The sequence below is a fragment of the Dama dama genome, chromosome 4 (assembly GCF_033118175.1).
Source record: "Dama dama isolate Ldn47 chromosome 4, ASM3311817v1, whole genome shotgun sequence".
NCBI lineage: Eukaryota > Metazoa > Chordata > Mammalia > Artiodactyla > Cervidae > Dama > Dama dama.
Window position 1 is genome coordinate 58,345,184 of NC_083684.1, and position 11,094 is coordinate 58,356,277.

Consider the following 11,094-nt stretch of genomic DNA (forward strand, 5'->3'; position numbering starts at 1 on the left):
ATGTTAACAATTGATTGAATGTGTCCTTATTAATGGGCATTTCAATCTCTTGTTGCTCTGTTACTATTATTCAATGAATGGTTTCATATATACCCTTCTCTAGGATAAATTCCTAGAAATGAAATTGTTGGCCCCACATCTGTGCATTTATACTTTTAGCAATTTATAAACTTAATGAAAATGTAAGTTCTGTGAGAGCAGAGATTTTCTCTCTTTTGTTCCCTGCTGTATCCCCCTGTTCCCTGTGCCTAGCACAGTCCCTGGCACACAGTAGGTGCTCAGGAAATCTTGGTGGAATGAATGAATACTGCTGTGTTGTCTTCTAGTACGTGACCACTCAGGTGATTTACAGTCCCTCCAGCAATGAGGGAGAGTGCCTGATTCTCTTCAACATCACTTACAGAGGGTATTATCCAGCATTTTGATCTCTACTGTTTTGGAGAGTGTTTTAAAACATTGATATCACATTAGAGTTTAATTGGCAGTTTTCTTTTTATAAATGAGGTCAACTGGTGCTTTCATGAGATAAAGATAAGGTGTGTTCCCAAGTTCTCTCAGGAATCCTCCATTCCCCTAGGGGTTTGAGCCCCAATCCCATCCCAATGCTGGGAACCCTGGGCCTGGGGGGGCTTCAGCCTTTGAGGGTGTGAGCCCCGCAGCAGCATCTGCCAGAGCTGTCTTGTGGGTCAGGGCTACACCTGCCCTCTCAGGAGTACCTCCCTTCACCCCTTCCCCACTCAGCTTTAACAACCTGGGCATCCAGTGTGTGAGGAAAAAGGAGATCGAGGCTGCCATTGAGCGGAAAATTCAGCTGGGCATCGACCCTTACAACGGTGAGTCCCTGTGCCTAGCTCAGCATCTCATCCTCCCAAACTCCTCACCCTTCCACCACCTCGTCCCCTCGCCTTTTCCAGTATCCACCATTGTCCCAGCCCCATCCCTTCCCTGTCCCCCACCCCCTTACTAGGGTCTCCACCACCCCCACTCAGCCTTCCTGTATCTCTCCCACAGCTGGGTCCCTGAAGAACCATCAGGAGGTGGACATGAATGTTGTGAGGATTTGCTTCCAGGCCTCATACAGGGACCAGCAAGGACAGATGCGCCGGATGGACCCTGTGCTCTCTGAGCCTGTCTACGACAAGAGTGAGTTGAGGGTGCTGTTCCATTAGGATTGTCTTTGGTTGCAAGTACTGGAAAGCCCCACACAGAATGGGTGAACAATCAGGGAATTCTTTTTTTTTTTTTTTTCTCAGTTATTAAGTCTGTTCCTATTGATTCAGCTGCTCAGCTATATCAGGGTGCTGGTTCAGTAGCTCTGTGATTCTCGTGGCCTTACCCTCATGGTCATGAGCAGGCTGCCACAGCTCCGGACATCATATCTGTGTTCAGGATGGTGTGTGGGGTCACCCTGTATGGTGTGCAAGCTGTACACTGCCCACCTCTAGAGGTCAGCATTTACTAAGTAGCCTATGGCAACAGGGCCTTCTGGTATTGTAGAAAGCACAATCGGTACAACTATAAAATGCAATCCTTGGGAAGAGGCAGCATAAGTAATAATCTCTCTCTTTTACAGAAAATGATACATTTCTCAGAATCACCCTGATAGGCATCTGCTTATGTCTCATTGGCCAGAACTTGGCTTCATGGCCACCTTTAGTTGCAAAGCAGTCTGAGAAAGCATGTATTTAGATTTTTCATCCTCTATAGAGGGGTACAGGCATAGAAGAGGATATTAGGAATGGCTGTTAGATTTTAGCCCACTTACAGTGACTGCCACAAGCATCAAAATGGGCAGGGAATATTAATTCAATCTGGGCTTTTATGGATGCAAGAGATAGAATCCCAACTCACATAAGGAAAAAAAAAAAAAAAAAGAATGTTAGTTCCATTAACTAAAAATATCCAGAGGTAATATAATGTTTCAGGTTTGGCTTTATCCAGGCTCTCAGTGATGTCATTAGGGATCTATTTCTTTCCATCTCTCAGTCATGCTTCCTTCATGTTAGAGTCACTCTTAGCAGGGCCCTCCCAGGCGGGGGCAAAATAACTGTACAAAGCTCTAGTCTTATGTCCTACCAGCCTGGAACTTTTCTCCGGCTCCTGAAAAGAGATTCTTTTACCCAATTTCTTTTTTTTTTTTTTTTCCTGCATGCAGTCTTTCTCTAATTGCGGTGAGTGGGGGCTACTCTTTATTGAGGTGTGTAGGCTCTAGGCACTTGGGCTTCAGTAGGTGTGGCAAGTGAGCTTAGTAGTAGCGGCTCAAAGGCTCTAGAGCTCTTAGTTGCTCTGTGACATGTGGAATCTTCCCATACTAGGAATCAAACCTGTGTCCGCTGCATCAGCAGGCAGATTCTTATCCCCTGTACCACCAGGGCAGTCCTCTTACCCAATATTTTTGCTCACATCCTCCTCTCTGACCAATCATCTGTGGCCAGGAGGAGGTGATGCTTTGATTGGCCAGGTCTAGGGCACATGGTCACCACTTAGCTACCAGTGGGCTTTGACCTATCCAATCCCCATGACAGAGATGGGAGCTCACTAGACCTCAGCGCGGAGGACTCATGGATTTCCATTAACCCCTCCACGCCGGGCATCTTCTTTTTCCACCTGCACCACAGGTTCCAAAAATATCAGACACCCTGGCTTGTCCATTTCCCACCTCTCCAACCCCAAGTGGGCACCCATGGGGTTCCTGGTAAGGATTTAATGACTGAATTCTTTTTTTTTTCCCTTTGTGTGTCTTCCTCTCCTCTTTCCCAGAGTCTACAAACACGTCGGAGCTGCGGATTTGCAGAATCAACAAGGAGAGTGGGCCGTGCACGGGTGGCGAGGAGCTCTACCTCCTCTGTGACAAGGTGCAGAAAGGTGAGGGGCAGCGAGCGGGCAGAGTGGGGTCTGACGCTTGCAGAGAGGGAGACGGTGAGGGGTAGCTGGTAAACCAGGGGAGCCTAGAAGAAGGGTCCAGAGCTCTGGTTTCAGATATTGCCCATTGATTCACTCTCTCACTGAGTCACCCAACCACACACCCACTCACTCATTCATGAACAGAGAATGAAGCCTGTTTATACCGGCCAGCATTGAGTGCTGGGAAGACCTTGGCATCAGGAACTTTGGGGAACTACTCTGGTATTAAAATCGTGGAGTTGTATAAACGCATGCTTTATGCCAGTTGGGTCGGAGCTCCAGATGGAGAAAAATGGAGGAGGTTTCCACTTGAGTCATGTCCATTCAAATGTCAAAACCCCTTTCTCAAACAGGGTTTTTAAAAATTTTACTATTTATTCATTTTTGGCTGCTTTGTGTTGGGCTTACTCTAGCTGCGGCGAGCTTTGTGTGGGCTTACTCTAGCTGTGGCGAGCAGGGGCCACTCTTCATTGCGATGCACAGGCTTCTCATTGAGGTGGCTTCTCTTGTTGCAGAGGACAGGCTCTAGGTGCACACATACTTCAGTAGTTGGAGCACGCGGGCTCCGTAGTTGCGCCATGCGGGATCTAGGGCACCAGCTCAGCAGTTGTGGTGCACAGGCTTAGCTGCTCTGCAGCATGTGGGGTCTTCCCAGATCAGGGATCGAACTCATGTCCCCCTGCATTGGCAGGTGAATTCTTATCCATCGTGCCACCAGGAAAGTCTGGGTTTTTTTTTTTTTTTTTTGAACAAGTAAATGGTTATTGGGTGGCTCCTCTATGCTGGCCTCTGTGCTAGGCAGTGCTGGGACATAGCAGTGACCGAGACATGTCCAGACTCTGCCCTCACAGGGCTCTCAGTTCAGTGAGAGGTAGGGAAAGAAATACAAATTATAAATATGCGTAATGCTGATAGGGAAGAAGACATAGTACTGAGACTGAACAACAGGAAGACCAGACATAGCCCAGGCATCTGGGAAGGCTTCCTGGAGGAGGTGATATTTGAGCTGAGATCTGAGGAAGGCCAAGGAGATTCTTAGGAGCCTGGGAATTGGGGTTAGGGCCATAAAACTGATCCTGCCCTGGGTGAATGATTCAAGGTAGATGTGAGTTCTATTCCATTATTGACTCACTCGTTGTTTTTGGCCAGGTGACTTCACTACCCTGTTTCCTCAACCCCTAAAATGAGCTGGTATTAAGATGAGATGGGATCCCAAGTCCCTAAGAGCTACATCACAAAGAGTTAGCATTTACTGAGGATTTTCTGAGTTCCAGACCTGGAGCTAATATTTTGCATAATGCTTATAAAAGCCGTCATACTTAACAAGGATTGATAACCTATTATGTTAAGTCCTCTTCTAAGCCCTTTTATTGGAATGACTAATTTAATCCTCCTAACAAGTCCTACAAGGTGAGTGCTAGACTTTCCCTCTTTAGGGTGATGACACTGGGCCCAGAAATAACAGTAACTTCCCCAAGTCCTAGGAGCTAGTGCTGAAGAGCTCCCATCTTGGATTTCCATCTTGGCTGCACCACTTCTTGACCATGTGACCTTGGACAAGTGGCTTAATCTCCTGGTGCCTTTGCTTTCTCCTCAATATCATGGGCTTCCTAGAACTGTTGTATGTCTTAGAGGTAATCTGTGTGTGTCCAACACATATAAAGCCTCAATATATATACATATATATGGGCTTCCCAGGTAGCACTAGTGGTAAAGAACCTGTCTGCCAATACAGGAGACATGGGTTCGATCTCTGGATCATAAAGATCTCCTGGAGGAGGAAATGGCAACCCACTCCAGTATTCTTGCCTGGAGAATCCCATGGACAGAGGAGCCTGGTGTGCTACTATTCATAGGAGTCAGACATGACTGAAGTGACTTAGCATGCATGCACGCATAATTAGTTTTATTCTTAGAAATATTGGTGTTGATTTTGGGGGAGGCTGAGTGAGTTGGGCCTCTGGTGGACCAAGTGTCTTGGCCCAGCTGATGCCCCCACTTTCCTGCCAGAGGATATATCGGTGGTGTTCAGCAGAGCCTCCTGGGAAGGCCGGGCTGACTTCTCCCAGGCCGATGTGCACCGCCAGATTGCCATTGTGTTCAAGACACCACCCTACGAGGACCTGGAGATTGTTGAACCTGTGACAGTGAACGTCTTTCTGCAGCGGCTTACCGATGGGGTCTGCAGTGAGCCTCTGCCCTTCACCTACCTGCCTCGGGACCATGGTAACCACAGCAACCCAGGGTGACCCACTGCCCCAGAGACCAGGTCTTTGGCCTTGCTTGGGGTGACCCAAAGGGGAAAGGGGAAGAGGCAGAAGTAGAATGTGGGCTCTGAGTTGCACAGACTGGGGTTCAAATTCTGATCTGCTTACTGGCTTGTGTGACCTTGGCTTTTCCTAGTCTCAGACTCCTCCTGTGCAAAATGGAAATAATAACAGTACCCATCTCTTGATATTTTGGGATTATTTAATGATTTCTCCTCTCAGCACAGCTGCTCATGCCTGGGCCTCTGCTGGGAACATAGTGGTACCAGAGACAGCCCCAGCCCTGTGCTATGAGGCTCATCATCCTATGGAGGTGGGGGGATGAGGGAGAACAGGTCCATTCCCATACAGGAACAGCCAGAGTGGGCAGGGCTGGGATGGAATTGCTTACAGAATTCGGCTTGCAGAGTAGGGCAACTGACCCAACCTTAGAGTTCAGGGTGGGTTTCCTGGGAGAGGGGGCAGTTGACCTGAGGACAGGAGGGTGACTAAGCAGTTTTCCAGGGAAGTGATAAGAGTTGAGGAAGAGTGTTTTAAGCAGCTCGAACAGCAAGTGCAAAGGCCCTGAGGCAGAATTATGCCTGGGATGTTCCAGTGTGGTTAGAAGTGGATTTGGGTTTTATTCTAAGATATGGACATCTATATACATTGGTTGGGAAAAAGCCAGAATAGCTCAACAACTTCCCAAACGGTTTCTATAATTCTTATTTTTCATGGGTTATTTTTTATGCCTCTGATATCTCCTGATATCTCCTGATACAGACAGCTACGGCGTGGACAAGAAGCGGAAACGGGGGCTGCCTGACGTTCTTGGGGAGCTGAATAGTTCCGGTGTGTCCCCTCTGCCCCTTTTGATGTCCCTCTCCAGGTCCCTGGGAGGGGTTGACTGACCCCACCGCCCTGCCCACTCCCCCACGTTGGGGAGGAGGGGCTGGTGGGATCCAGGGGTCCTCATCTTTGCCTTCCTTCAGATCCGCATGGCATTGAGAGCAAACGACGGAGGAAAAAACCAGTCTTCCTGGATCAATTCCTGCCCAGCCATGGCTCAGGTGGGTATTGATTCAGTGCAAGCCCCTGCCCTCAAGGTGGGCTGAGGTGGGTGCTGCAGCCTTGCTTTTCTAGCCTCTTCAGGCCCCCCAAGAGCTCCTACATGGCTGGTGCCTCACCACTTAACCAGCAACATAAAGTGGAAATAGTGGCTCTGGACACAGTCCAGAGGCTCTGATCGCCACTTGGCCATGTACATGCTGTGTGACCTTCATCAAGTTGCTCTACCTCTCAGAGCTTCAGGGCTCCTCTGAAAAGTATCACCACATACCTACCTCATTGGCCTTTTAAATATTACTGTATTTATTTTTACAGACACTCTGAGCATAACTGCTTTGTGTGTGTTCACTTAATCTGTGCAGTCCCTCTAGGGGGTGGGGGGTGGGTGCTATCATCTCCTCCCATGCCCCGGTCCCATTTTACTGGTGAAAAACTTGAGGCCCAGAGAGGTGACATCTCTTGCCCAAGGTCACACAGCCAGTCCGTGGTGGAGCTAGGAGTTACACCTGGGCAAAAGTTTATTTACTTGTTAATTTATTTAAATTTTTAATTATTTAATTAGGCTGCAATAGGTCTTAGTTGCATGTGGAATATTCAATCTTCTCTGTGGCATGTGGGATCTTTAGTTGTGGCAATGTGAACTCTCAGTTGCGGCATGTGGGATCTATTTCCCTGACCAGGGATCAAACCCAGGGCCTCTGCATTGGGAGCATGGAGTCTTAGCCACTGGACCCACCACCCACGGGCATAGGTTTAGATTAGTGATGATACATACGAAACCAGTAGTAGGGAGTAGATGATGGATAAATAGAAGTGGTGTCAGAGCTAGCCAGCCTTGAATTCAGTCACCCTCTGACCTCTTCTACCACGGCCTTCATCTCAACTCACATGCCAGCCTCCAGATCCCATGAACTGTAACCCTGTCTGGCTGCTATCCAAAGCCTCCCCACTTGCTGACTGCTAGCTCTAAGAACGCTGTCCCCAGGACCCCAGCTACCCCAGGAGCCCAGCTCCCAGTCAGCTCCCAACCAGAATCTGCTGGAGTTGTCAATCTCAGCCAATCTCACCCAAAGGTTTCGAGTGTCATCTGTTGTCCCCCCCAACCCCTCTAACCAATGCCCAAGACCTCTGCCCCTAGAAACCCCCAGTCCTAGTCCATTTCACCAACCTTCAACCCTGAATCCCTGAAATCCCTCATCATTAGCCACTTAGTAATTCTTTCACTTGCTCCATCACCCCAATTTCCCAGTATCTCAAGTTCCCCTTTCTAATTCCTGTGGCAAAGCTGCCCTGGCATTAGAGTGGAATGGTTAGGAGCCTGGCCTCTGCAATCAGACTGGGTTTGAATTCAAGGCCACAATTTAGCCACTGTGTGATCTTTTTTTAAAAAAATATTTATGGCTGCATCAGGTCTTAGTTGCAGCATGTGGGCTGTTCATTGAAGTACAAGGTCTTCTCTCTAGCTGTGGTGTGTGTTGGGGGGGGGTGTCTAGAAATGTATTTGTGGTGCATGGGCTTAGTTGCCCTGAGGCATGTGAGATCTTAGTTCCTGAACCAGGAATCAAACCTGTGTCCCCTGAATTGGAAAGTGGATTCTTAACCACTGCGCTGGGGAGTCCCAGTGCAACCTCTTTGGGCCTCAGTTTACTTAACTTGCAGATGGAGATCTTCCTTCTTGGGGTTCCTTCCAGAATTTAGTGAGGCCACAAGGCACAGTTATTTAGTATAGGATTTGGTGCCCAGGAGATGTTAGGAACTTGCTGGAAACCAGGAATGCCACCTGTATTTGTTATGATCATGTTTAACTGCATTTACAGCAAAACCTCAAATAACAGGAGCTTCAGTAGGATAGGACATTATTTCTCCTCTCACATTAACACAGTCCAGGGGTGGGTGGTCCACAGATGGTTTGGTGGCTGCATGATCATCGGCGACCCAAGATCCTGCCATTTTCAGCTCATAATTTCCACCTAATGATGCAGAATGGCTGTTGCAGCTCCAGCCATCATGCCCACATTTCAGCCAGCAGCACTTGGTTACATGTCCACATGAAGCTACAAGGGAAGCTGGGAAATAGAGTTCCAGCAGCACTGTGACTCCTTCTAAAATAAGTGTAGTCAGTCTTTGCTGGTAAGGTTTGTCTTGTCTCAAAAAGTCTTCCACAATAACACTTACCATTTTACCTTACAATTTTGGGACTTGATATTTCTCCTTGGGTCTCCCATGTTGTGGAGATTTCACCTTTTGGGTTGTCTTTAAATGCTGGGGGGCTTTGGAGCATCTTTTTCTTCCTCATTCTTAAGGAAAACCCACTAGCATTATAGGAGCACAGTTTCAACCCTGGTTCCACAACTCACCTGTGGACTGCAAGTTATTTTGCCTGTTTGCTTATTAAATAAGAATGATTCTTAGTTTCTTGAGGAACTTCCAAACTGTTTTCCACATACCAATTTACCCTCCCACCAACAATGTATGAGGGTTCTCTTTTCTCTACATCCTCAACAGCATTTCTTATTTATGTCTTTCTGATGACAGCCATTCTGACAGGTGTGAGGTAATACTTCACTGTGGTTTTTATTTGCATTTCTCTGATGATTAACCATGTTGAGCATCTTTTCATGTGACTGTTGGCCAACTGCATGTCTTCCTTAGAAAAATGTTTATTCAGTTGCTCTGCTCATTTTTTTAGTTGGGCTATTTGTTTATTTAATATCGTATGAGCTGTTTTTATTTTGGACATTAACTGTGTATTGGTCATATCATTTGCAAATACCATATGATGCAGCAATTCCACTCCTGAGTGTATATCCAAAACAAACAAACAAAATGAAAACACTAATTTGAAAAGAGACATGTACCCCAGTTCATAGCACCATTGTTTACAATAGCCAAGAAATGGAAGTAACCTAAGTGTCCTTCAATAAATGAATGGATAAAGAAGATGTGGTATATATATATATACAATGGATTACTGCTGCTGCTTAGTCGCTTTAGTCGTGTCCGTCTGTATACGACCCTATGGACTGCAGCCTGCCAGGCTCCTCTGTCCATGGGATTCTCTAGGCAAGATTCCTGGAGTGGGTTGCCATGCCCTCCTCACAATGTATTACTACTCAGTCATAAAACTGTAATTTGCAACAACATGGATGGACTTAGAGAGTATTATGCTTAGTGGCAGAGAAAGACAAATACTGTACAACTTATATGTGGAGTCATAAAAAAAAGTGAATATAACAAAAAAGAAATACTGACAGATATAGACAACAAACTAGCGGTTATCAGTGGGAAGAAGGGAGGGGGAGGGGAAATATAGAGATGGGGATTAAAAGGTACAAATTACGATGTATAAAATAAATCAGCAACAGGGACAGGGAATACAGCACAGGGAATATAGCCAATATTTTATAACAACTATAAGCAGAGTATGGGCTTCCCTGGTGGTCTGCATGGTAAAGAATCCACCTGCAATGCAAGAGACCTGGGTTCAGTCCCTGGGTTGGGAAGATCCCCTGGAGAAGGGAATGGCAACTCACTCTAGTATTCTAGAAGGGCAACGCCCTTCCAGTATTCTTGCCTGGAGAATCCCATGGACAGAGGAACCTGGTGGGCTACAGTCCATGGGATGACCAAGAGTCAGACACAACTGAATGATTAAGCACACACACATAAGTGGAGTATAACCTTAAATAATTGTGAATCACTGTGTTGTACACCTGAAATGTATAATACTGTCCATCAATTATACCTCAAAAAAAATTATTGTACATAAAAAAAGAGAGAAAGAACGGTGGTAGTCCCTACTCAGAGTTCTCCCTGGCGTTATAGGAGGCCACATGATAAAGTATTTAGCCATAGACCCGGCATTTGACCTGGCGGGAGGTAGACCCTAAAAGCCCACCATGCTTCCTTCTTTCTCCTCATCCCTGCAGGACCGTACCTCCCGCCGTCAGTGCTGCTACCGGACACAGACTTCTTCCCGGGCACCGTATCCCTCCCTAGCCTGGAACCCCCCGGCGGGCCGGACCTCCTGGACGACGGCTTTCCCTACGACCCCGCTGCCCCCACGCTCTTGACCATGCTGGACATGTTGCCCCCAGCGCCACCACTCACCAGCGCTGTCGCGGGCAACGGCGGTGCAGGGGCTGCGGTCGGGGAGCCCCCCGGCCCTGAGCCGCTGACGCTGGACTCGTACCAGGCCCCGGGCCCCGGGGACGGAGGCACTGCCAGCCTCGTGGGCAGCAACATGTTCCCCAACCAGTACCGTGAGGCCGGCTTTGGGGGTGGCCTCCTGTCCCCGGGCCCTGAGGCCACGTAGCCCCGCGGCGCTGGAGGAGAGGCGCTGGGTGGGGAGGGAGGTGGCCTTCCAATCAGGATACCCAGCACCCCCATCCCCTGGGGCGGCCCTTGGTCAGTCTTCCAACGTCCTCGTCCTTCTGAATCGGACATCTTCAGCGCTGGGGAGAAACTCCGTAGCACCGGTTTCTCCTGAGCTCATTTTACAAATGAGAAAACTGAGTCTGGAGAGGAAAGGGGGCTTGGCTCTCAAGCACTAGCTTGTTAAAGCTGCTGTCTCAGTTCCCACAAGCAGGGGCACCTTCTCCAGGGGGATTCTGTTGTGTATATATGGGAGGAGGGTGCAGATCCCCCATCCTCCTTCCCCAAGCTTGAAGGTGGGGGGGGGGATAGGTTGTTTGTTCAGAGTCTTCCTAATAAAGATGAGCTTTTGATCCCTGGGGGTCTCGTCTCTTCGCTAGAGAAACAACCCCCGCCCTTACGTATGAAGTCTCCAGGCTCCGCCTACGTCCCCCGGATTTCCTCAAGCCCCGCCCTTCCGCTCACTCTCTAGTTCAACCTAGTTCCCGCCTCTCGAGTAGGC

At 48.2% G+C, this 11,094-nt stretch overlaps 1 protein-coding gene across 1 annotated transcript in view; it reads left to right on the top strand.

The window, feature by feature from the left end:
• The window catches only part of RELB (RELB proto-oncogene, NF-kB subunit), a 28,182-nt gene extending 17,231 nt beyond the window's left edge, over positions 1 to 10,951 (top strand). The window contains exons 5-11 of the mRNA XM_061140570.1: positions 742 to 833; positions 1,012 to 1,143; positions 2,761 to 2,865; positions 4,915 to 5,130; positions 5,934 to 6,002; positions 6,143 to 6,220; positions 10,148 to 10,951. Coding sequence (XP_060996553.1) covers positions 742 to 833; positions 1,012 to 1,143; positions 2,761 to 2,865; positions 4,915 to 5,130; positions 5,934 to 6,002; positions 6,143 to 6,220; positions 10,148 to 10,533 — 1,078 coding nt within the window. The 3' untranslated portion in view covers positions 10,534 to 10,951. The remainder of the gene's footprint in view (positions 1 to 741; positions 834 to 1,011; positions 1,144 to 2,760; positions 2,866 to 4,914; positions 5,131 to 5,933; positions 6,003 to 6,142; positions 6,221 to 10,147) is intronic.
• The last annotated feature ends 143 nt before the right edge of the window (positions 10,952 to 11,094 follow it).